The 27,779-nt window shown below is 36.4% G+C and overlaps 1 protein-coding gene and 1 long non-coding RNA gene across 3 annotated transcripts in view; one reads left to right on the forward strand and one right to left on the reverse strand.

Annotated features, from left to right (window-relative positions):
- gpr156 (G protein-coupled receptor 156) lies at positions 1-21,140 on the reverse strand. 2 transcript variants are annotated; one of them, XM_067408747.1, is made up of 10 exons: positions 21,019-21,140; positions 9,075-9,228; positions 8,258-8,385; positions 7,984-8,119; positions 5,672-5,782; positions 5,471-5,596; positions 5,027-5,122; positions 3,219-3,455; positions 2,567-2,728; positions 1-2,205 (listed from the first exon to the last, which is right to left on the reverse strand). In XM_067408747.1, the coding sequence occupies exons 2-10, from the start codon at positions 9,189-9,191 to the stop codon at positions 880-882; spliced, it is 2,439 nt and encodes an 812-aa protein (XP_067264848.1). In that variant the 5' UTR covers positions 9,192-9,228; positions 21,019-21,140; the 3' UTR covers positions 1-879. The 2 variants fall into 2 exon arrangements, with proteins under 2 accessions (XP_067264848.1, XP_067264849.1); XM_067408748.1 differs by lacking the exons at positions 8,258-8,385; positions 21,019-21,140 and having other exon boundaries at positions 9,075-9,197.
- The window catches only part of LOC137035458 (uncharacterized), a 25,384-nt gene continuing 5,019 nt past the window's right edge, over positions 7,415-27,779 (forward strand). Inside the window, exons 1-2 of the long non-coding RNA XR_010897078.1 lie at positions 7,415-8,130; positions 8,278-27,202. This is a non-coding gene — a long non-coding RNA (uncharacterized lncRNA). The remainder of the gene's footprint in view (positions 8,131-8,277; positions 27,203-27,779) is intronic.

Consider the following 27,779-nt stretch of genomic DNA (forward strand, 5'->3'; position numbering starts at 1 on the left):
GGTGCCAATTCATGTGTCAAAATTATTTTTCCAACCGTTCATTGACAGTTTGAGCCTGATTATTCTTGGCTTTTTGCCTAAACTATGGCCATTGATACGTCTTCCTACATGGTTCAAGAAATGAAATTAACGATTAGGGTTAAAAGAACTTTTGTCAAACATTTGACACTTGTATATGTAAACCTATTGCCATGTCTTATAAATTTCAATCATTTCAAATCATTCCCTATTTTTATGATTTAATTAAAAAAAAAAAAAAATTATACCATTTAATTATTCTTAATGAACCACTTAAAGGGTTAGTTCACCCAAAAAAATAAAATTCTGTCATTTATTACTCACCCTCATGTCATTCCAACCCGTTAGACTTTCATTCATCTTTGGAACACAAATGAAGATATTTTTTAATGAAATCTGAGAGCTTTCTGTGCCTCCATAGACAGCTACCACTTTGACGCTTCAAAAAGTTCATAAAGAGATCATAAAATGGGTTTGGAATGACATGAGTGTGAGTAATTAATGACAGAAGTTTCATTTTTTGGGTGAATTCTGCCATTATGACATAATACAACAGAGATAATTTTGACTTTAAGCACCATCAAAAATATCTACATTTTTAATAAACATGTAAGTTTTAAATAAAACATGTCCATCATAAAAAAAGTATTCAAGTATGCATGAAGTGCATTTGTACTGTACACTGGCCAAATTTTGGAATAATTTTTTAATAAAAGCCTTGGTGAGGATAAGAGACTTCTTTCAAAAACATTAAAATTGGAATTATTTCAAACTAGGTAGCCTAGTGTATATCTGAATACCTTAATCAGGTTTAGACAAAACAAAACTGACCCATATATAAATAATGGATGTGCAGTCTGTTCAGACAAAGGTTGGTTTAAGGTCAACTTTAAAGTTCACGACAGGATGTGCCGAGCGGTAGAAGTCCTCATCCTCGCTGTCAGAGGTCCCTGAGGTGAGACTGTCTGTTGAGTAGTAGGGGTGATGACAGGCCCCGCAGTAGGGCCGCTGGTAGTAACAGTAGTCCTCTGAGCTGCTGGAGTCTGAGTCCGAGTAGTCATAAGGCTCCGCTGAGTGTTTAACCCCCTCTATCAGCCCAGCAGAGGCAGGCTGAGGAACCTGTCCTGTGAAAGGAGTAATGGAACATTTGTGAGAAGAACATTCCCAACTGTTCTGTCCAGAGCCTCGCCGATTCTTTGCTTTCTCGCCCCTCTTTCTCCTCTTTCCCTCATGCCAAAAGTCATGTCTTTGAGGGTTGCTGGTGGGACTAGTTTTAGAGTCATCATCTCTCAACTTTTCATGGTCTGGTAGTGCTGATTCCCTACTGCGCCCTGGAGGTGCAGAGCCTGGAAAATAGTAAGGGGGAGGTCCACCTCGGGAGGAGTAAAATGGAGGTCTGCGTTTACGCATGAGATAGGGTGAGATGGTGGGGAAAAGGAAATGTAGAGGAGATCGAGGAGAAAAAGCCACATTAAGATCATCTGTATTGATGATGGGACTCCGCACCCGATCAGGCGATTTGACAGAACTGCTTAAGGCATCCACACTCAGGTCCTGCAAGATCTCCACCAGCTGCTCATTGCTTACAAAACCTAGTCGCCCTGCTGATGACATGGCTGGAATCTCCAGGGAGGCTGATGGCTCTGGAGACTCAACCTGAGGAGAACTACACCGAGCCGGACCCAAAGGAGGGGAACCCTGTGCTATTTTTTCCTGATCCGAAGGCACATCTAGTGACTTCTCCAAATTTTCTCTTTCAAGACCTGAGTTTCTAACATTGTTCACAGCTGGAATTGCATCTTCTTCATTTATATTTAGACTCACAACCTGATTGGCCTCAACTTTAGGAGGTGGAGGTGTCAGGTGTGGTGGAGAAGAAGGAACATTTGTAGCTACTGAACCTTCAGGGGACGTTTGCTTTGAGGTAGTGTGAGTGGGAAGTGGTGGAGGAGGTACATAGGGAGGTGGAGAGAGAGCTCCGGTGGGAGCAACTTCTGAGTATTTCTTTAGAAGAAGGGTTGGAGAATCAGGAGATACCACTGTGGTTTGGGTGGAGGTGGAGTTGAGGTTAGTGTTGGAGGAGTCCATTTCTCCTTCATCCAAGGGGTGGTTAGTAGTCATCAGTTTGAGCAACTTGTCCTTGGCATTGTTCACTTGTTCCTGTAGGCTATCAATAACAGCATTCTTCTGCAAATATGGAGGAAACATGGGGAAAATGGGTTAAATCTTCATCACCCTAATCACGGTCATTATCTACGATGGCTCACTTCACTAAGTAGGTGTATGGGATAGATGCCAATTTTACAGGATGTGAGATCATAATGCGGTGCCTTGAGGAAATGTAAAACAAAGGATCCAGCATCACTCGTGGGGTAGTGACGCAAAACGCACTGATGTCCACACCCAGCACTGGAATTTATCATCAGACACATAACCTAACCAGGAATAACTGTGTGGACACTGTGTTTCATTGCTCAGTGTAATCAAATGAGCTCAGTTTAATGTTGTCTTGACAAAATCACAGTGTAAATGCAATAACTTTTGGTACCTCATTGATGAGTCTTTTCATGGAGTCATTTTCTCCAAGTAGATAATAGATCTCATCCTCGCTGTACATGGAGTGTGTGGACTTGCTAGGACTACTGAAGTATTTGGCCATTTGACTGGGATGAGAATTTGTCTCCTCCTCAAACTGTCTCCATTGAGTCAGCTAAAGAGAAGAAAAGAAGAATTAAATAGATAGGTACAAATGCTGCAGGGGTATTAAATTATATACATTTACTGAGTGTTTCGTGTTGATGTTCAGTTATTAAATGATTTAGTTGTTGTGCAATAACTAAGTTGAAGCATAATCAGGCCTTTGTGATTCATTAACCAAACCAACTACACACACACTTATAATACATGGATCTATTTGGTTCTGATCTATGCTCAATGAAGTGGTGTAACATTATCCAAAATCCACGACGTCATAAAAAGCTAACATTAGCAGTGTCCTCTCCAAATGTACAGGACACATTGCATAAACACATTTGATGATGAATGCTGACTCATTACTTGCTTCACCTCCTGTGGTAGATATATTGATTGGTTGTACCTCAGTCTTTTCAGATCCAAAAATTTAAATGTCTGGACAAAGACAGACTCAGAGTTTGAATTCAAATCATTGGCACATTGGCAGTGAATTGACCAGGACATACTTGAGGGACAAACAGCAGACAGTTTATGGCCATTGTACAGATGAAGATGGCTCCAGACACTACACTGTAGACCACATTGGGCCAGGCATACAGGTAAAGAGAGACAGGCACGGCCACAGCGGTCGACAGGGTAACCAGGCACACAGCACCCATGATGGTCATAGACTGGTTTACTGGAGGTAAGCTGACACTGCTTGTCAGGCCGGCAAGATACGTGCCATACAAGAGGAGGCTGCCCTGTAAAAAAAGAGAGGGACTTCAGTGTGAAGCAATATAGCTTACTGTGGTAATTAATCTCAATATTTTGTGAATTCCAAATGAATGATGAGAATGATGGTGTGTGTGTGTGTGTGTGTGTATATATATATATATATATATATATATATATATATAGCTTTTCAGTAATGAGAGGTAGGGGTGCTTAATTGTCATGAAAATAATGTCACATTCAGGGTTGTTTCCTGTTAAAGATGCAGTAAGCGATTTCTTAGAAACACTGTTGCAAGTGGATCGGTCCAAAACACACTTGTAGCCAATCAGCAGTAATGAGGAGGGAGGTGCCTGTGTTGCATAGCGTGTTCATGGATTTGGGGGCGGAGCTATCAATATTGTGATCCTTTTGGGTAGGGGAATGTTTGTGTTGGTGATTTCAAATATCAACAGCGTTTTTCAGAAATCACTTACTGCACCTTTAAGCCCAAACTAGACTTCAGTTTTACTTTAGCGCAGACACTGAACAAAGATGAATCTTTCTAGAGCGCATGCGTTGGCTGCCTGCACTCACACACGCTATCAAATTGAGCATACTTTGAAAGGCTATGCATTCGACTGTATACATACGCAAGCTTACATGTAAAAAAAACAAGTATACTTTGGACTTTAAAACCATTAAAAAAAAACAAAAAAAAACAAAAACATTTTTATTACTTGAAATAAAATAAACTGTTTAAATAAAAAAACTTCAAAACTATAATAAATTAACACATAGAATTGATATAAAAAAACTTATTTTTTCATCTAGGTGCCAAAGCAATCTTTTTCATTTTAATTGATTTTAACCTGATATACTAAAATTACTGAAACTAAAATAAAAATTAATAAAAACTATACAGACATATTTAAAAATAATAATAAAAATACCAAAAATCAGAACAAAATTACTAAAAACATGAACAAAATATAAAAATATTAAAATAAAAATGAATTCAAAATATAAATAAAACTATAATAGTATTTCAATTATATTAAAATAACACTGGCCACTAGGGGTGGGGGAAAATAGATTCACATATGAATCACGATTTTACCTTCCGCCAGTTTAAATCGATTCACAATTTTTAAAAAGCGTTTTTCTAATCGCTCCCCTATTATTTGCATATATTTTAATCGAGGACTGAAAGGATTTATTCCAAGGGCGGGTGTGGAGCATGCAAAGCGGTAATCTCTCGTAATGCATGCAGTCAGCCCTCTTGAGAACTGACCATGCATGCTCCGCTCCCAAGCAAACCACGCACAAATCATGTGTATCATGTAACACGATTTAAATGCTTGTTTCCTCGCCATTATTGTCTTGGCAATGGATATTGGATATTGTCTTTGTGACTTGGACAAACAACACTAAATAAGACAAACAATTCACACAGGGAGATTTCCTTTAAGCCTACTGGTCCTGACGTCACTCGCCTGTGACGTTCCGTCATGTTATTGGACTGATTTCATACACATGCTTCAGACGCAATCACACAGAGAAGTTCCCAAAGCATCACTGACGCAGCATGAGTTCCCTCGAAAGGCAAGGTTAATTTTACCTTAAGCACGGAGAGCAGGATTACCCACAGGTCTGAGTAGAATGAAGAACAGGAGTCTAGCTGGGTCAGAGAGTAGGATGCGTCCAGGTCTATTACCTGACATGAAGAAATAAGACACAATACTTTTCATGCCATAAATGATTTGAGCTTGCATCAGTTCTCCTTTTTATGGATATTTATATACCTCTATTTAGGAATAATGGTGGGGCTTTTCAAAAATGAAATATGACTTCACTGCTTTAAGAATGCAATGAGTAAATTTGGGTCTTTACCTCACACAAAATTATTATATAGTGCTATCTATAGTGCATTTATGGTGATTTGTTTTTTTTGTTTTTTTTTTGTAGTTTTTGAAGCATGACAGACATTGTCAATTTGAATTGTCATCGTTTTGAAAATAGCTGTGTGAATAAACTATTTAACTATAAATCAGGATGAGTATACCTTCACCATAGCACTAATAGACCGAGAGCACTTGATCGGATCCGTCAGGCCCCACGTTGACAGAACAACAACATCCACTAGGACCAGCATCGCAACTAAACCCATCAGCTGGATGTCTCTAATAATCTGAAACACAACAGAACGCTATTATGAAGCCAGTGACATCATAGCTTAATTATACACAGACATATCATAACTCACCACTCTCTTGTCGGGCACACGCTGAGTGAACACTCTGTAGAGCCGCCATGTTTTCCCAAGAATGGGGCCAAACACTAAAGAGCTGCCAATACACAGTGTCCACATCCGTGCCTGAGATGGTAGAGAAAAAATGCACATTTAACACAAGAACCACATTAATTATGTTCTGATGGTGGTGACATGACATTCACATTATGAACTTGATGCAACATTGTAGTTACATACTGATGTTTATTGTTTTGTCTCTAGAATAAACAATTTACCACATTTCAGATGACTGTGCACACACTTATGTTACACGTTCTAAATCCAGAGCCATTTCCAGCATAAAAAATGGATATGCAATCAATCACAGATGTAGGTTTTGTGAAGCCTTACAGCTTAAAGTCAACAAGAATTCTGTTAAACGAGTTTGGTGCATTAAAAGAGGTTTATAGAGTTGTAAAATGCAAACAGCCCTTTCGCAATTCAGAGCATTAAGCCAGCTGTGTGATTTATAGGACTGCTTTAAATATACTAAAGTAAAGGATGGTACAAAGAGAAGGGGGTCTTATGGTAATCTCACTGTAAACCCAGATTTTGATTCAACTCAAAGAGATTGAGTACATATTACTTAAATGTGTCTAATTTATTGACATTACTTGTTAATTCTGATTAAGCTGAACTTTTTCTTGTCCTTTCTTATTGTAATTGAGTTTTTAAGTCCAATCAGTAGTGTCTACTCAAACAAATTGAGTTTGTATTACTTAAACATGTGTCATTTCTTTACATTAATTATGAATTCTGAGTAAACTGTACTTTTTAATGGCCTATCTTATTGTAATTATGTGTTTGAGCTAAAACAACTTAATATCATCAAGTTTTGCCTGTCCAACGGTAAGTTTAGAGGGTCAAAAACAAAATACGAAATCACAAATTTTTTTCCAGATGGAGTCACTGGTAAGTTCGTGATTACTCTTAGCCCGGATTTTATATTTACTTAAAAATATAATTACAATATACTTAAAATATTTAAGTTTGGTTGCATTACTTATAAAATATAAATATATTCTACTAATTTGTGGGTGTATTTGAATGTGTTAATAAATGTCAGTTAAATGCACTTAAATTATTAAGTTTCTCCTGACCACGCCTCCTTCACACTGGTTTACGGCAGGTAATGATGCCATTTTCTTGTGGTGTGTGTGAATTCAAGGAGCTGTTGATGAGCAGTTGGAACATTTGTTTTGGCTGTTCTTCAGACATTTTTTCCAAACATTTACCTTTTTTTATAATTTTTCACCAAAGGAGAAAATCACAATTTTTAAGTTACCATCATCGAGGGTCAGGGTTTGTTTTAGTTGAGCTCTTGACCCTTGACTTTTTAACATTAAATTTTGTTTGGACAGTTTTAACTGCAATAAAACCAACCAGACAAACAAAGTCAAAAAATGATCAGGTGGTGTTGGTTATGTTTTCACATAATCATAATTTGTCCTGAATCACTGAACTCATCTAGAGTCCAATCTCTGAGTTAAATTTACATTGATTACAGCAGCACTGTGATACTTTAGCGGAAGATCAACTTTTACAATACAATACAATTTTTTTTTTTTTTTTTTTTTTTAAAGTTGTCATTATCACAAAAAAAAAAAAATATATATATATATATATATATATATATATATATATATATATATATATATATATATATATATATATATATATATATTTTAGGCACACACAGACATCAATAATCAGCATATGAATCTCAACAATGGTGACAAGCAACATATTCTGATAAACAGATCAACTCTGAACATTAGAAAACAAGCTACTAAAAAGTCAGAAAAACAGCAAAATTTAAATAGTTAGAATAAAGAAAATTACTGAGACAATTCAGCTGATAATTTATTCATGCAGCAATGCATGATGGGAGCCATGGATGAATTTTGATTGGTGGCAAGTTAACTTGCTTAGTACATTGAACTTAAATATACTAGGTGTAATAACTACAAAGTAATTAATACTACAAAACATTTTAAGTTAAATGAACTCGAATTATTAAGTTCACATTACTTAATTTTTTATGGCAACCAGTTTCCTCAAAATTTTTAAGTAAATTCAACTTAAATGTTCTATTCCATTCCATTATGGGCTTCAGTACATTGAACGTAGTCCACTGCACTTATTCAACTAATGCTTCATTACTTAAAAATTTTAAGGCAACGAGTTACCTCAGTTTTTTTAAGTAGATTCTACTTATCCGGGTTTACAGTGCTGATGGAATTGACTTTCAAAAACTAAATAACCATGTGTGTGTGTGTGTCTACCTGTAAGACAGCTCTTGATCCTGCTCCTGACAGTAGTTCCCTCTCCTCGACGGCGAATAAGAAGCCGCTGCTGTATGTGAGTACACTGCCACAGAGAGTCAACACATTCAGATTGGGACTGGACATCTTGACTATCCTGTGTCAGAGGTACAGAATCAAAAGTCATGTTTGTGGCTATAGTTAGTGGACACAAAGATAACCTATAAACCAATAAATGAGTCATAAGTCATGTTTGAGAGCTATGAGTACAAGAAGAGATCCAGCTATTTCGTACCTGTTGTTTTTGAAGCGCAGAGTGAAAATGAGGAAGAAAAGAGTCAGCAGAATCCCACAAGAGAGCAGCGTCCAGACCACAGCCCGAACAGCAGGAGACAGAGATTGACTCTGTACACCCACACCCCTCTATACACAGACAAAAACCGCAAAATATGCTTAATATATACAATACCGTTCAAAAGTTTGGGGTCAGTAAAAAAATTTGTGAAAGAAGTCTTATGCTCACCAAGGCTGCATTTATTTGAACAGTAAAGACAGTAATAATGTGAAATTTTATTACAATTTAAAATAACTTTTCTATTTGTATAAATGTGTTTTAAGTGTCATTTATTCCTTTGATCAAAGCTGAATTTTCAGCATCATTACTCTAGTCTTCAGTGTCACATGATCCTTCAGACATCATTCTAATATGCTGATTTGATCCTCATAAAACATTTCTTATTATTATCAATGTCAAAAACAGTTGAGCTGTGTAATATTTTTGTAAAAACCATAATATTTTTTCAGGATTCTTTATTATAGAAAGCTCAAAAGAGCAGTATTATTTGAAATAGAAATCTTTTGTAATATTAGGAATGTCTTTACTGTCAATTTTGATCAATTTAATGTGTCCTTGCTGAATAAAATTGAGCAAACTTTTGAACACTATAGACGATACTATAGTGTACATGATCCTTCTACAGTCTTAAGTTTAAATTAGAAAAAATACAAGATATAAGTGTTTTCACTAGTGGTCTCACTCAGACTGTTTGTAAATGTGAATGTTATTGTCTCTGAGTGTGCAGTGGTGGACTGGGGTTAGTGTGTATATGTACCGCTGAGAGCGCACAGAGTCTCTGCAGGACATCCCAGCCCTGCTGGCTGTTCACTCCTGGGTAGATGAAGCAGACGCCAGACTCACAGTGAGAGCTGCAGTTCAGTCCTGCCTCCATCACTGGCCTGAGCTCTAGCTCAACTCATACACACATCCTGAAGGACAGAAATGAAACAACATTTCAAATATATAAAAACAATATATCATAGATCTCACACACACACACACACACACACACACACACACACACACACACACACACACACACACACACACACACACACACACACACACACACACACACACAGGGGGCAGTGGGCAGCCATTTTGCTGTTGCCCAGGAAGCTACTGGAGGTTAGGTGCCTTGCTAAAGGGTATCTTCTGACTCTCTAACCATTAGGCCACGACTACCTATTATAGAGTATGCCTAATATAGTTGTATTACAATATATTATAATGTAATATAGGGGAAAGCTAAGCTACAATATAAGAAATATTAAACATTATGTTTGAAATAAAAAATACAAAAATGCTCAGTGTTGTCTAGTCATAGGTATCAGACACAATGATTACACAGCATTGCAGCTGAGATGTAAAATGTATAAAACGACTGCCTATGATGTTTTTAAGTGCACTGTAGAAGACTGAACACAAGATGGAGCTGTTACTCATAGTGTCAATAGACTGAAATATAATAGTTATTCCCAGTTCAGCCTGTCTTTATAGGACTGTAAAACACAATATAAAATGATCTGTGATAATTAATGATTAATGATTAAATAATTTTTTTTTGTCATTGGCTTCTTCAGATGAAGATGTAAGGCACAGTGCAAATACAACCCTCATCTTATGATGAAATTGACTGAGTTTCCAGAGATCCAGTTGATATATGTGTAATAATAATAATAATCCCTTCAGTTTTCCTTCAGATTCTTTTAATTTGTTCTACAACCTAAAAAATTGTAACTTGACAGATATTATTGAAGTTTTACACTGCTGACTCACAAATCAGGTATATTTTTCAGAAATGTGAGTTATCTACTATAGTAACATTTTTTTTTTTTTTTTTCTGTTTGTCCCTGTGACAGAAAATGGAAGGATAGATGGATATTTTTGTTATTATTCGGACACTGACAGAACACAATGTAGTAAAACAAATCCAATCAAAACAGTTAGTATGCGCTACTATCCGATGGCTCTGTGAGGACTCCATAGCCAGCAATGACATTTCCTCTCTCAAGATCCATTAATGTACTAAAAACATATTTAAATCGGTTCATGTGAGTACAGTGGTTCAATATTAATATTATAAAGCGACGAGAATATTTTTGGTGCGCGAAAAAAACTAAATAACGACTTATATAGTGATGGCCGATTTAAAAACACTGCTTCAGGAAGCTTCGGAGTGTTATGATTCTTCTGTGTCGAATCATGATTCATTGAGACACCGTGTGTCAAACCGGCAAACTGCTGAAATCGCGTGACTTTGGCGCTCCGAACTGCTGATTCGACATGCTGATTCATTATGCAGTGTTTTGAAATTGGCCATCACTATATAAGTTGTTTTTTGTTTTGTTTTTTGGTGCACCAACAATATTCTTGTCGCTTTATAATATTAATATTGAACCACTGTAAGTGTTTAATAATGAAAATAGTGACGGCTCTTGTCTCCGTGAATACAATAATAAACAATGGTAACTTTAACCACATTTAACAGTACATTAGCAACATGCTAACGAAACATTTAGAAAAACAATTTACAAATATCACTAAAAATATCATGTAATCATGGATCATGTCTGTTATTATTGCTCCATCTGCCATTTTTCGCTATTGTTCTTGCTTGCTTACCTAGTCTGATGATTCAGCTGTGCACAGATCCAGACGTTAATACTGGCTGCCCTTGTCTAATGCTTTGATCATGGGCTGGCATATGCAAATATTGGGGTCGTGCATATTAATGATCCCGACTGTTACGTAACAGTCTGTGTTATGTTGAGATTCGCCTGTTCTTCTGAGGTCTTTTAAACAAATGAGATTTATATAAGAAGGAGGAAACAACGGAGTTTGAGACTCACTGTATGTCATTTCCATGTACTGACCTCTTGTTATTTAACTATGCCAAGATAAATTCAATTTTTAATTCTAGGGCACCTTTAATTTGTGTTCTGAAGATTAACAAAGGTCTTACAGGTGTGGAACGGCATGAGGGTAAGTAATAAATGACAGAATTTTCATTTTTGGGTGAACTAACCCTTCAAGCGGCTGTTAACTGTGAAATGCGTTACTGTTGAAAAAAATGAGACACGGGCAGTGGAATTAGAAGAAAAGCAAAGTTATTAAACACGAGTTTAACTTATTTTAACTTGACCGCCGCGTTTTTTAGCATGCCATTTCATGGGTGAGACACAGCAAAAGACATGAGTGCAACCACCAAACATAAAAACAATAGGAAAAATAGCACAGTGGAATTGTGTAAAGAACTACTACTGTATGCTTGATATTTCATGATTGCATGATGGTGACAGGCTGAAGGTGCTGCTATTTTCTGTTTTTACAAAGCATTTGCTGTTAATAACAACTATTACTAGTGTTATTTATTGCTATTATTTTTTTTTTTTTGGCTAAGAAATACTTAGCATTTTATATATATATATAAAATATATATTATTTTATTATATATATATATATATATATATATATATATATATTATTTCTGAGTATACATGATTTAAGATAGGTTTGTACAACATTTGCCTTCATATTTCATGCATATTTTCTGCAAAGATATTTAACAAATAAGTCATTTGTTTTACATTTACACAATGTTGATCACTTCAGGTGTGGTTCATTTGGAATAGAACTTTTTTTAACCAGATTGTAATAAAGAGAATGTTACTTGAATCATATTGTAGTAACAAAATCATGAATCGGTCAATTGTTCTGAAAAAAAATCAAGAATTTATTTTCTTCCCATATCGCCCAGCCCTATGTACAATATAGCGTACATGAATTAGATAGAAACAGATAGAAATTTGTTGCCCATTCTCGATAGGAAACTGCCCAAGCAACATCGCTTTGCAACACTGCTCAGCAACATCATTGTTCAAAAAGTTGCCCCATGTATCATCACCTAAGGCAAACGCTGACTGAGTATTTGAAGGTTGAGCACACAAGCTCATTGGCTTCTGATAAAGCATGAACCAATCAGCTGTGCCCTATTGAGATTGATGTGATTGCAGCAGATTGAGTTAAGAACCAATCAGTCTGTGCCATCTAGAGTTTCATGACAGAACTTTTAATAAAAACAATTTTTAATACTCACATAGAGAGCAAACACAACCTCTGCATCCGTTTTCAGGCCTTCCCGCTTAGATTTTTCTAATATTAACGCGGGTCCTAAAGCTCTTGTCTGATCATAACCCTTCTTTTCCCAGTAATATTCCTCTGACCTTTTCTCTTTTGTAATGTCTCTCAGCCATCTCTCTTTCTACAGTCTTTCTTCAAATAATGTCCCTCTTGCTCTCTCCTCCCCCATCACGAGTGGAAATTCAAGTGTGTTGTGGTGCTCGGTCCAATCCACTTTCAACAGTTTTTCTCAGTAATCGCTTACTCCATCTTTATGGCATGTTATCAAGTTTTGCTTAGTATCAGTTCTGAGAATGTTCTCAGAATCTCTCAGAGCCCAACAGAACAGCATCAGTAAACCGAACAAAGTGACACCAGACTTCATTGAAATCACAGCTGCCTCCCATGTGACGTTGAACATTAGAACTTAAAAAAGTACAGGCTCATTCTCCTCTTCATTACATAATTATACCCTTGATGTTTAAAAACTGTAATCATGTTGCTCCTCAATCCCTAATGAAAAAAGGAGGGAAAAGCTCAGGCTTGCCTCCACAATACACAGTTTAAAGAGCTGCAAGCAAGACACTAAATCCCACATGGATGCACCGTTTACCACTCACAATGCAGCGCTGTGCGTCACATCGGCAAAATAACCGCATGTATGAGCCTGAAAGGGCAGACCACATTACCTGTGCTGTGATCTTCACAAAGTCTGAATGTCTATAGCAACACTTCCAATGTGCCAATCTTTTTGAGGCATGTAAACATGAGTAGAATCGCCCGTATTATGTAATTTCAAAATGATTTTCAATGCTGTCCTCACCTGTTGTTGTATTTGTGGTACTCTGTTTATGGTGAACTTTCAAGTCTGCCTTTTTAAATTTTAAATATGGGTGTGTCCGCTGTCTTACTGAAGGTATGTGTTTATGAGCAGGGCATGTGGGTAATTGGCATGAAATACTTTTGGGAAGTTGACACATCCTTGCTAATTCTTTCTAATAATTATTCATTCAGCTTTAACCTTAACAAATGGACAATTCGGGGTTAGTCAACTTTTTTTAAAGAAAGAAATTAAGACTTTTATTCAGCATGGATGCATTGAATTGATTAAATAGATTATAATGTTAAACAAAAATCAAATAAATGCTGTTCTCTTGAACTTTTTATTCATAAAAAAAATTCTGAAATGTTATCATGGTTTCCACAAAAATAAAATAAAAATCAACATATTTGAATGATTTCTGAAGGATCATGTGACACTAAAGACTGGAGTAATGATGCTGAAAATTCAGCCTTGCCATCACAGGAATAAATTACATTTAAAAATATTATTTGAAATTGTAAAAATATTTCACAAGATTTCTGTTTTTACTATATTACTATTAACAATTATAGTAAGATATACACTTTGACTTGTATATTCATATAAAAATTCATTTAAAATACTGATAATAAAAAGTGTTCATGGTCATGTTATGCATCAACTACCCATTTATCCAAATCTCCTACCTTTCATTATGTCATATTTTTATTAGTAATGTCATAGATTCCTATAGCAGTATCATATTATCTCATTTGTTTATGAATCAGTATATTTGTGTCTGAAAGTTTGAAGTCTGACATGATGCCTCGCATGAAAGTGTGACTAAGCATTAGAGTGAAGTTAAAGTTGCAGTGGATCCTTATGACTGCATGTCATGAGCTCTATGAGTCTATCAGAGAGTGCCAGCATCTGCTATGATAGTATGTGGATGTGATTGAGACTGTCTTCAGGAGTTTGCACGGCTCCAAGCGCCTGAGGCACAGACATTCATAAAGCGCCTCTCACAGACACGCGGTTACTAACAAACAAACGACTCTGGAAACAGACAGCAGCCGCATATACAAACACTCATCTGCAACACATTTGGACCCAGAAAATTTGCACATCAAGTATGAAAACCTTGAAAGGTAAATTCAAAATTATTCATTTAAGAAGATCCAAGGTCAACCAACACTCATCAGATTCATATAGAAACAGGTAAATCAATAATACGCAAGTTCATGTAACCAACACTAAAACACAATTATGACGAAATTATCACTTTAGACACAAGAGTGGAAAAGCAAAATACAACCCGAATTCCAGAAATGTTGGGACATTTTTTTTTATTTGAATAAAATAAAAACTTTCAAATCACATGAGCCAATATTTTATTCACAATAGAACATAGATAACATAACAAATGTTTAAACTGAGAAATTTTACACTTTTATCCATTAAATGAGCTCATTTCAAATTTGATGCCTGCTACAGGTCTCAAAAAAGTTGGTGGGGGGGCAACAAATGGCTGAAAAAGCAATACATTTTGAAAAGATTCAGCTGTGAGAACACTAGCAACTAATTACGATAACTGATATCAGGTCTGTAACATGATTAGCTATAAAAGGGATGTCTTAGAGAGGCAGAGTCTCTCAGAAGTAAAGATGGGCAGAGCTGTGAAAGAGTGTGTAAAAAGATTGTGGAATACTTTAAAAACAAAGTTCCTCAATGTCAAATTGCAAAGGCTTTGCAAATCTCATCATCTAAAGTGCATAACATCATCACAAGATTCACAGAAACTGGCGAAATTTCTGTGGGTAAGGGACAAATCCAAAGATCTTTATTGGATGCCCGTGGTCTTCAGGCCCTCAGATGACACTGCATCACTCATCTGCATGATTGTGTCAATGACATTACTAAACAGGCCCAGGAATACTTCCAGAAACCACTGTCAGTAAATACAATCCTCCGTGCCATCTGCAGATGCCAACTAAAGCTCTATCACGCAAAAAGAAGCCATATGTGAACATGGTCCAGAAGCCCCGTCGTGTCCTGTGGGCCAAGGCTCATTTAAAACAGACTGTTTCAAAGTGGAAAAGTGTTTTATGGACAGACGAGTCCAAATTTGACATTCTTGTTGGAAAGCACGGACGCCGTGTCCTCCGGGCTAAAGAGGAGGGAGACCTTCCAGTGTATTATCAGTATTTAGTTCAAAAGCCAGCATCTCTGATGGTATGGGGGTGCATAAGTGCATATGGTATGGGCAGCTTGCATGTTTTGGAAGGCACTATGAATGCTGGAAGGTATATAAAGGTTTTAGAGCAACATATGCTCCCCTCCAGACAACGTCTGTTTCAGGGAAGGCCTTGTGTATTTCAGCAGGACAACGCAAAATCACATACTGCAGCTATTACAACAGAATGGCTTTGTCGCAAAAGAATGCTGAATTGGTGCTGAAAGGGTGCTGAATTGGCCTGCTTGCAGTCCAGATCTTTAACCTATAGAGAACATTTGGTGCATCATTAAACGAAAAATACTTCAAAGACGACCACAAACTCTTCAGCAGCTGGAAACCTATATCAGGCAAGAGTGGGACCAAATTCCAACACCAAAACTTCAGAAACTCATAACCATGATACCCAGACGTCTTCAAACTGTTTTGAAAAGTAGAGGAGATGCTACACCATGGTAAACATGCCCCCGTCCCAACTATATTGAGACCTCAGTTTAAACACTTGTTATGTTATCTATGTTCTATTGTGAATAAAATATTGTCTCATGTGATTTGAAAGTCTTTTAGTTTTCATTTTATTCGAATTAAAAAAAAATGTCCCAACATTTCTGGAATTCGGGTTGTATGTTTAAAGTGCCCATATTCTACTTTAAAGACTCATAATTTTGTTTTGGAAGTCTACAAAAGGTTTACATGCATCCAAGGTCAAAAATCACTTTAAATCTCACAGTGTCTGAAATGGTTCCATAACGCATTCAGTCTCTCTAAACCCCTCCTTTTTGGACTGATTGGTCAGATGGCCCAGTCAGTTGTGATTGGTCTATTGCTTACAGCACGTATTAGAAACAAAATGCCTATTACCAGATCTAAATTTCATCTCTGGAGGATTCCTCAGCATTTGTAAACACAGTGATACAAACAGTAACGATAGTGACGGTTTTTCCATATCAATACAATCCCAAGTCCTCACCCCTTTGAAGTGCATGCAAAGTGGATTTGCTTTCGCAGCACAGAAGAGAGCATCTTTTTGACATGTTGACAACATGAACCAAACTCTACCAGGCTTCATAGGGGCACTTTAAGTTTGTTACGGCAGTGTTTTGTTTTTTGAAACTAAGAAAGCATCTGTCAAGCAACTACATTTGTAATTTAACATATGATGCAGGCCTAGACTGGTCTTGAGAGATATGTGAGACTGAAACTTCTTGAGTGCAGGAGATAAGAATTTTTACAAATGCTAGTTGTGATTTTGCAGACTTGAGCTGATGAGTCAAGATGAGTCACAGACAGAGCCTCAAACTAGCTGCTTTTTAGTACACAGGCCGTGTGAACTGATTTATACAAAAAAAAAAAAAAAAAAAATTCTATCCAGTCTATGATGTCAATATCATAAATTTTATTGGTCATACTTGTCTTGTCATACTTGTCATATCACATAAAGTTTATCATGTCTGAGACTGCAGAACAGATATGCTGCCTAAACTTTGGAGCCAAGTTATATAGTATCAAGCTTTAAGACATATTGTTAAATAGACAGTGTCACAGCAATCATGAATATTTTAAAATGTAATAATTACAATCATAAACATGAAAATAAATATTTGGAAAATTAATTTTGACTATTAGTGTGTATTTCCTCATTTTAGAGGTACAGAAGTTTAAAAAAATTTACATGCGTATTATTTATTAATACGATTTAATAAGCTCAAATTAATTTATGGCTCCAATGAGACCCTGTAAGTAATAAGTCTTATCCAGTATTAACGGATTTGACACTTTTTTCTTTTTTTTTTTTTTTGTCATAATGGTTGCAAATAAACATGTGCTTTAATACAAACATCTCAGGCTTCCTGATTTCTGCAAAATTAAGAAATGTGATGCACAAATAGATACATGAATTAATTTGTTTGTTGAGAGGTATACATATGATTAAAACTACTTTTTTTTTTTCAATCAGCAGCATTTGATACATGTAGATTTTGTTTGGGCATTAAGCTGAAACTGCAGTTTTACCTGATTTGACTATTAAAATGATTGTTATTCGTGTAACGCAATGTTTTCAGATTGATGTAGTCATAACAAGTTATGTTAAATAAAAATGTTACCAAATGCACCATGTTTTTTCAGGCCGTCTGACAAAACATTTTTAAAGTGCAGTTTCCTGGCACTTTAGTTTCTGTCTTTAGGTGATTAGGATTATCTAAGCCAGCAATAGTTCAGGCATTTTAGTGTTACTAAAATGAAACCGTTTAAGCTAAAACTTCGTTTTATGTGTCAATGACTTCAGAAAGGCAATGCATTATAAAGTCAGCTGACTTTATAACACTTTAATTCCTTCTGGAAAGGCACCAGCCAGACAAAATCTAGCGTTCCCATTTAATACATATTTTTTTTTTAACATCAGATGAGTTTAAACATGCATGCATTATATAGTATCAGATTCATGACACATCTCTTTTCAGGGTGGTTTGGAAATTCCTGTAGTTCCTTCCTAAAGTTGTATTGTCATCTGTCCCAATATAGATCTGTAGTTTACAGTTTCCTGCAGGCATGACCGGCGTAGAGAGGCATTTCCGACCATTTTTCACTCTTTACTGAGGAATGAGGAGATGGTGTAAAGACAGAGCAGGCCTGTCCAACTAACTAGCCCATGACTGGACAGTTGAGAGCATCTCACAGGACAACTAGCACATGGAGTTCATGTGAGCTCTGCTTCAAAACACCTAGAAGAGAGTTTTGTCTGAGAGGTGTGTCTTCTCTTCTCATTAGACTTATCTCTCATGAACGAGTAAACACTGCATTTAGCTGTTTTGTATTGAATGTTCTCTTTAAAAGAGTTTTCTAAGCATTGATTTATTCCTCACAGCAGGTCTAGCATTTTTGCCTTATGTACAGACTTCAGAGAAGTAAATGAGACATTGATAACTGGATCATTGACAAATAAGGTTTTTAAAAGTGTAAAAAAACAAAAAAAAAACAAAAAAACATAATGGAGATATAATTAATTTTGAAGTTTTATTAAGTGTTAACAAAGAGATTATGTGGTTTTTACAATCAATTAACACTGCTTTTGTCATTTTTTTACAAGATGGACAAAATTTGCCACCAAAAAAGTAATTCGGTTTAACCAAAATTTCAGTTTTACCGAGTGACACTTTTGGTTATACCGAATGACGATATTTTCAAACAATGCAAACTTATATCTAGCAAAAGGACAATTAATCATTTTATATATAATACAAGTTTTTAAAATATTACAACATTTTCCATGTTTTATAGCGGTTGTACCGAATGACCTGATGTTTCGGGACATGCGTATGAGCAAGTGAAAACATTAATTTTTCAAATAGTTAAAAGAGAGTCAATTACTTCACTTCATGACCATGTGGTCCTTTGCAGGTGTCTGAATTATGTCACATCCTGTCACATAATATTGACCACATGACTTGATCCAAAATGGTTCCTTCATATTTGGTTACTCCAAATGACATCAATGAAATGGTTCTTTCTCATAACAAAGCAATGACTTCTACACATAATTTTAATACAATTTTGCACTATGTTAATATATGATGTTATAAAATCATGCCAGAATAAAAAAATATATACATTTATTACATTTTAAGATATTTTAATTACAAATGAAATGGCCGTATTGGCCTTTGGACGGTTAAACCGAATGACTTTTGATACTTCAAAATCTTTAAAATACCTTTAGGGTAGAGTGGGGGAAAACGCCCCCCTGGGGTAAAACGCCCCCCACCTGTTTTTCTCAAAATAAGCACTAGAGGTAGTCAATATACATTTTCACTGTTGCTATGCACTACGTTTGACAACGGGGATAAACAAATCTTCTTGGAGAAGCTGACACCAGCGATGTATTTGAAGAGAAGAGGATTACATGGCATTTTCCGATATTAGTAAACAAGTGTTTAAGAGAATATTGTTCTGCTGGATATCACAGTGATGTGTGATAGATGAATAGTGAAGTCTGTAGTTTGAGAGTATATGTTATTTATAAGGAATATAATTATATTTTAAAAATTAAACATTTTTTAAAAAAGTCGTAGCTTGTGGGGTAAAACGCCCCCTACGCTGAGGGGTAAAACGCCCCCCAGAAGGCATAGTTTCTCTCTATCATAATTACTATAATAACATATTTCTGTCTATCAAATCCTTTGTTTTACACTTAATGCAGTATAACTAGGTGGTAAAATCAAAATATTTAAACAAAATTAAAGAAAATAAAATACAAATTACCTCAAGTGAGCATTAGGCTAGCTTGATAGCACAGTTGGCTCACTGATGGAAGGTGGTTAGGTGACCCAATGAAATTGGGTGGCTTTTAATGCATTTATTGGATAAATTTTACTACATAAATATACAAATTTATAAGTTTAATATTTATTTAGGGTTTTCTGTTTGTCTTGGTGATAGTGGTGAACAAATACATCAATTATCAAATGTTAAAAATTTGGATATGTTGGATATTCCTCAAATAAATATTAAAAATATTAAATATATAGGCCTATACATGTTGATACATTACTTGCCTTTTACTTTGAGAGATTAAAAAGTGGTCTGTTCATTTTGCTGTTGATCTATGAAGCAAACTGGTTGGTAAAGAAAAGGGGGCATTTTACCCCACCTTGGGTAGCGTTTTACCCCACCGCTGGGGCAAAACACCCCCTTTGTACAAAAATATTTTCAGTCAAAATACGAATTAATTATGAAGGCTGAGCAATTTTAATATTTGGTGAATAACTCCTGCCATAGTCACTCAAAACCAGGATGGCAATTCTAGTCACATTTATGTTTTGTTTCACTGTAATGTCACATTTTCCTTAAGGGGGGCGTTTTCCCCCACTCTACCCCTATATGTAGCAAAATATAATTAAAACCTTTTGGATTCAATAAAAGAGATCTAGTTGTACTACCTTACATACTTTGGATGTCATATCTTTGTTTTTTTATATATATAATTATTATGGCCTTTGGGGAAAAAAAAGACCCGTCACATCATTGATTTACAGAAAAGCACAGCTAGTGTTTGGGGATCATATATGAACAATCAATCCCCCTCACTCTGTTTTAATCCGTTTAGCAATTTAATCTAAGCTGATCAAGTATGAATGCCAGTTATTATTGGTTTACCCCCGCCGACTCAACGCCCACTGAGAAGACGCCAATAAGCCGCCAAATGAAAGTCACGGCACATCTCAGAAGAGAAAAAAGAAAAAAAAAAAAGAAAAAAAAAACGTTTCGTTTTAGAAGCAAACTTAAATTTACTCAGACAGCTTTGTTTTTTAGCCTAAAAATAAATACCTAACTAAATAATTATTTAAAATAATGAAATTAATACATTTAAAGCATTTATTATTGCTATTATTATTATTATTAAATTATATTTAATATTTGTTGCTGTTGCTATCAATGTTGCATGTATTCTACGATATTTTACCACATTTTTGTGTAGAATATGGCAGCAGTTTCCAGTTCATTACTGTTTCACGTACAGAATCTGCAACATCAAATTGCCTTATGAAAATAGATTAAGCAAACCTGTGATCCATGTCCTGATGTCCCCACATGATCCTTGAGAGATCCGATACAAAACGTCCCATTTAACAAGCGGCATCACATTACAGCAGCAAAAAGTAATAACGGGTGATCCAAAGGTTTAGTCTGTAGTTTTTGAGTTTTGATTGTCTGTGCCATCTATGATGAACAGCAAACACTGTATAAACTCCTGAAACACTGAAGTGAATTCAGCAGACTGAGTCAGAGAGAGAGAAAGAGGAGGTGGCTGAGAAAGGGAGGGAGAGACAGAGAGAGACTGCAAAGTGGATATGGTAGTAGGTATAACTTAATCGATCTGAATTCATTAAGTCATTTTATAATTGACTTTTTGTGTATATTCTAATCACTTATAATACCAATGTTACCTTTTTATTTTTTTAATTTTTTTTTTACTTTTTAAAATTATTTAAAAGGCATTTTAATGTTTGAAAATGACATTTTTGTTTATTATACTCACCACGTTATGCCCAGCGCAAAAAAGTTAACCAGTGTATGGTAGTAATTAATTGTTTGTCTTCTCATAACGTGTGTTGACTTAACTAAGAGGTCTCGTGGGACAGGGTGGAGTGTGGGATAGGGTGGATTCTGTACTGCATGGGAGTCATTATAAAAACAGCACACAAAAAAATATATCATACAGTACAATGGAAAGAAATACACTCGTGTTTTTCACACCTGCTCCATTACGCAGTAGTGAGCGCATGCGTGTTGAGATAGCAGACTGATTTGGGGGTTCGGTGAGTCGATGACGCCATCTCGCTCCAAGCGAGCAAATAATAACGCAGAGGATAGAAGCTCGCTGCGAGCCATAAGGGGTTATTAAAACTTCACGGGTTCTTACTGTGAGTCTAGGCATGCGGTTATAGCGATTCCTTGGAAAGCAAGTCAAACTGTATGTAGGCCTACGACAATATTGTCTTTAGCATTGTGACCCACTGTTGCTGTCTTGCAATAATCGAAAATTTCATGTGTAATGCAAATTGTTTATATGTCTTTTTTATTATCATTATTTTTTAAATAGCCTATATTCATTATTTTAGCAAATGTAGAACTTTTACGTGGCCAGCGTCAGTTGTGATTTTCAACAGCAGATGTCGCTGTCGGGCTCAGTCAAATTCATACACTTATGTCAGAAATAAGGTTTAAAACATGACATTTTTGTAAAAAAATAAATGCAATATTTAAATTGTAGCTCTTAGTTAAAAACATTAAGCCTCATTTATAATACAAATATAATAAGGACGAATGGGTGGGGGTGTGTAGACTGTCTGAAAAAAAGAAAAAAAAAGTGTTTAAATAATTGGCTAGAATTTGTGCAGGTTGGCATCAGATATTTAATGGTTTAGAGATTGTTAGTTTTCTATAGGGCTGTTAACTTCCTTCCCCTAAATGAAGATCAATTTCTCTGAGTCTGAACCTGGGTAACCTCAGGGCAGATGCTGTGCTTCCAGGCTCATGTTGCAAAGAACTGCTAAATTTTTCATCCACACGAGGCAACAGTAGATGGCTGTCTACTTGTAGGGAAAGAGGAGACAGTGTACAACTAATTTGCCCAATGACAGTGGCATATGGGAAACGACGCGTGCACAAATTTAGCAAAAGCTTGGCCTTCAAAACAGACACCAAAGCTGCATACAGGCCAGAAACCATTATTACTTTCTAGAGTGTTTCAAGAATGAATATGGAAAATGGACTTTTTTCCTCAGTGAATTGGTCAAACTATAAAGCGATCTGAATGATTCATTTAAAATGTACTCACCCGGAAGCCAAGTGTATATGACTTGTCTTCTTTCAGATGAATACAATCAGAGTTATAGTAAATAATTCCCTGGCTCTTCCAAGCTTTATAATGGCAGTAAATTGTGTAAGAAAAATATCAATATTTAAAACTATAAGAACTAAAATAACTAGCTTCCGACATATCGATTTACATATCGATTTATGACGAAAGAGTGAACTCTGACCCAACGCATGACGTAATGATGAACACGGCAGTGCAGAGGATAGAGCAAAAAAACCAACACCGGTGATGAATTATAAGTCTAAAATGAGAATTTTTAAAGAGAAATGTTGAAAAAGATGTAAGAAAAGAGGAGCTTATGATACTTACACTATATTGCCAAAAGTTTTGGGACGTCTGCCTTTACATGCACACAAACTTTAATGACATCTCATTCTTAATCTGTAGGGTTTAATATGGAGTTGGCCCACCCTTTGCAGCTATAACAGCTTCAACTCTTCTGGGAAGGCTTTCCACAAGATTTAGGAGTGTGTTTATGGGAATTTGTTACCATTCTTCTAGAAGCACATTTGTGAGGGTCAGGCAGTGATGTTGGACGAGAAGGCCTGGCTCGCAGTCTCCACTCTAATTCATCCCAAACTCGCTCATCCATGTCTTTATGGACCTTGCTTTGTGCACTGGTGCGCAGTCATGTTGTAACAGGAAGGGGCCATCCCCAAACTCTTCCCATAAAGTTGGGAGCATGAAATTGTCCAAAAATGTCTTGGTATGCTGAAGCATTAAGAGTTCCTTTCACTGGAACTAAGGGGCCAAGCCCAGCCCCTGAAAAACAACCCCACACCATAACCCCCCCTCCACCAAACTTTACACTTGGCACAATGCAGTCAGGCAAGTACCGTTCTCCTGGCAACAGCCAAATCCAGACTCATCAATCGGATTGCCAGACAGAGAAGCATGATTCGTCACTCCAGAGAACACGTCTCCACTGCTGTAGAGTCCAGTGGTGGTGTGCTTTACACCACTGAATCTGACGCTTTATATTGCACTTGGTGAAGTAAGGCTTGGATGCAGCTGCTCGGCCAAGGAAACCCATTCCATGAAGCTCACAAAGTTTGGAGGTCTGTAGCTATTGACTCTGCAGAAAGTTGGCGACTTATGCGCAATGTGCGCCTCAGCATGCATTGACCCCGCTCTGTGATTTTACGTGGCCTACCACTTCGTGGCTGAGTTGTTGTTGTTCCCAATTGCTTCCACAATGTTATGATACCACTAACAGCTGGAATATTTAGTAGTGAGGAAATTTCACAAGTGGACTTATTGCACAGGTGGCAACCTATCACGGTACCACGCTTGAATTCACTGAGCTCCTGAGAGCGACCCATTATTTCACAAATGATTGTAGGCATGCAGACTGCTTCTAGGTGCTTGATTTTATACACCTGTGGCCATGGAAGTGATTGGAACACCTGAATTTGATGATTTGGAGGGGCGTCCCAATACTTTTGGCAACATAGTGCAAGATACTCTTTTGGCGAAAGTCAACATGCATACGGCTGTCTGCCGGAAGCTAGTTAATTTAGTTTTTAAAAATTTAAATATGGATATTTCTCTTACACAAACTCATCACTTCGCTTCAGAAGGCCTTTATAACCCCCTGGAGCTGTGTGGTTATGTTTTATGATGGATGGTTGCACTTTTTTGGGTTTCAAAATCTCATCCTCTGTTCACTGCCCTTATAAAGCTTGGAAAATCCAGGACATTATTTAATATAACTCAGATTGTATTCATCTGAAAGAAGAAAGTCATACACACCTAGGATGGCTTGAGGGTGAGTAAATCATGGGTTAATTTTCATTTTTGAGTGAACTATCCCTTTAACTTAAAATGATAAAAATTGTGAGAAATACAGTGTGTTTCAAACTGGATATATCGCCCTCTGAAGGGCACTTTGGAGTGAAAACAATCATGGCCGCCATATTGAAGGGTTGTTCCAAACTGGAGTGCTCAGAACTGGCCAGTTCAAAGGGCCCTTTGGAATTAAGGATTTTGAAGGGTAAAACCGATGGACACTTTGGGCCCCCATGATCTTTTGCACAGGTAAGTTGTTTGGCATCAGAATGGATACAGGAGTTCGATTTTACCTATAAATGTATGTATAGTATTTTTCTATACTACTTAAATATTTATATGAGTTAGATTTGGCACATTATTATGGTCAAAACGACATTGTACTTCAACAAAAATACATTTACCTTCATCAGTCCATTCAAATACATAGACACAATACAATATGGTGCGAAAACCTGAAATAAATAAATAAACTAACATTAAGCAAAAGTCACAGCTTGCACAATCTACGCATCATTCACATCATTTTTTGGGGGGGGGTCAACCAGCATACAAAATGTGCGACGAAGGTGCCTCCTTGATTGTCTCGTTAAGATGAAGCAGAAATGCATTCCAAAAAACGAGTTTTTTTGACCCCTACACCCTTCATCCCTTCGAATCTCTCACTCCGGAGGGTAAACCCTTTGAAGGGATTAGGGCATGAGCCCTTCCTAATGGAATGCAGGGTTAAAGTCAGAATAAGTGTGTTATAAACACAATTCTGAAAGAAAAAAGTAAAAACAGAGATATATCCTCAAAATAATGAGAAATAAAGTCAGAATTGTGTTATTAACTCTTAATTTTGAGAAAAAAGTCAGAATTGCAAGATATAAACACAATTAGGAGGAAAAAGACTGCATTGTGAGATATAACTCAAAATTGAGCTGAAATCTCAAAATTGTGATTGTTATTGTAATTTTGAGAAAGTCTGAATTGCAACATGTTAAAAAAGTACACTATGTAACTTTTTTTATTCAAAAAAAGTTTGTCTTAACATGATTCACTATGGTAAGCCTATTATGTGTTTATATTTTAGACCTTTTGGGATGGTTTTTACAGGAAATTGTGTACATATGTCACTCACCCATGCATGTCTCGTCATATCCGTTAATAGAGAAAAGCTTCTCCGGCTACTTTGATTCGTGTATAGTGTGGGAGGGGCATAGGTTGTCACAACACAACAAGTGAGAAAGGTTGACATGATGGAGCAGTTAAATACCATGAGCAAGAGAATGCTATGTCTATTAATGGTTAAGGCTACACTAATGTCTTCAGTTGAACTGGTTATATCTCTTAAGCCTAGTAGTGGATATTTTACGAGCAGTAGTAATATTCATCAGCACAGTCACTCAGAGCCGACCACATCCAAAGCATGTTCTTCCACAAAATGTAACAGTTTTGTTTAACTGCCAGAGGCCCAGAAGTTACATAGTGTTCCTTTAACTCAAAATTATAGGATATAAACTTGGAATTGCGAGAAATTAATTCAGAATTGTGTTATAAACGCACTATAGAAATTCTTATGCAGAAATCAAAATCGACAGGAAAGATGGAAAAGTAGGAACCTAAATTTAACACTACAGCGCATTGTTGTTTTCTGGAGAAATGTGTAAAGCCATAAAACTACAAAGTGATCCACATTGACCTAATTACTATGTCTATGATTGATATCTCTACGGTGAAGGTTACATTTTATATTAGAGAATAATGATTCTTCTTGACTAGGCCAAAAGTCATTAAACTGCACTATCTTTATGGCCGAGCTTGATTTCAAGATATAACTTGTATAGACAGAAATCACTGGTGACTGTACACTGACGACAACACTCACCTTGGTAAGTCATAAAAGGTCCATATTGTAATGGAAAGAACCACAGAATAATCCTAAGAACACAGATCCTCATTCCATCCACCCACTCTAGTCATGGCACAGATATTACTCACCTCCTGTGGCAGGTAGTCCTGCCCAAAATGACAGGTTATTGATGCTCATATGCTGCTGTGTGAATGTGGCTCATATTCCAGACATGTATAAAGACTGTTATTCCAGAATAAGGTTCTGTCATGTGTACTCGACAACAGGATATTCTCTGTAGAGTGAGTGCAGGACATCGTACAACGCTAAACTTTGTTCACAGCTCTCAACTTACATCCATTTAAATGTGAATGCTTCAATTTCATCCTGGCGTCTTTCATGTGTCTCAGGTTGCAAGTAATTGCAGCTATACAGATACATACACACACACACACACACACTTAACCACACGCTAAGTACAACTACTAGCTTATCCCCAGTCATTGCTTAATAAACTTCACACAAATATGTCTATATGTTTTTGGTTTTTTAAATTAGCCACTCACAGTTTCACAAGAATTGTTTGAGGAAATTGTTTGAGAATTGGTATGAGGAAAGATCTGGATTTTTTAATTATAGAGTTTAGGTATCATTTATATTTCCTTAGAAAGATGCAATATCCCTCCTGATGTGAAGACCTCAGACGCCCACACAGCTGTCTACTTGCACATTCCTGTGGTCAGGTAGCTGCACACATATATGGAGTGTTAAAATGTGTTGTGTATATTTTACGAAACTCAGTGAACGTTTCTTTATTTATGAGGGATTTTTTTTTTTTTTTTTTTTTTACACCTTTGACCTTTAATCAAACCTTTGATTACTGCCCTCAGAGAATACTCAGATCAATTTTGTAAACAATAAATTAAATTGATTACAGAGTTTCATGCTTTAAAGGGACAGTTCAGCCTAAAATTGTCCAAAAAGGAAAAAAGGCAACCATTCACACCACAGAATGCATTTTTGCATTTAAAATGAGAGATTTGAGGGCAGAAAAAAACAAGGTTTAGAGGCACAAATTTTAAAAGATTAACTTAAGAGAGATCTTTTTGTCCACAAAATTAGGCGCCCCTTAAAGGTGCAGTTAGCAATTTCTGAGAAACGCTGTTGAAAGTGGATCGGACCGAACGCCACAACACACGTGTAGCCAATCAGCAGTAGGGGGCATGTCCACTCATAATGGGGGAGGAGAGAGAATGGGTAAGAGGGAGATTATTTCAAGAAAGAGTGATGGCTGAGAGACATTACAAAAAAAAAAAATGT

The sequence above is a fragment of the Chanodichthys erythropterus genome, chromosome 14, assembly GCF_024489055.1.
Source record: "Chanodichthys erythropterus isolate Z2021 chromosome 14, ASM2448905v1, whole genome shotgun sequence".
NCBI classification, from domain to species: Eukaryota; Metazoa; Chordata; class Actinopteri; order Cypriniformes; family Xenocyprididae; genus Chanodichthys; species Chanodichthys erythropterus.

What these genes read in the sequence shown, in the direction of transcription:
- gpr156 (XM_067408747.1), bottom strand. Translation starts at nt 9,191, where the DNA reads ATGGAGGCAGGACTGAACTGCAGCTCTCACTGTGAGTCTGGCGTCTGC. An exon ending in GATCAAGAGCTGTCTTACAG is followed by an intron (nt 5,783 to 7,983) that starts GTAGACACACAC and finishes CTACCATCTCAG; the next exon opens with GCACGGATGTGGACACTGTG. An exon ending in CTATTAGTGCTATGGTGAAG is followed by an intron (nt 5,123 to 5,470) that starts GTATACTCATCC and finishes TCTTCATGTCAG; the next exon opens with GTAATAGACCTGGACGCATC.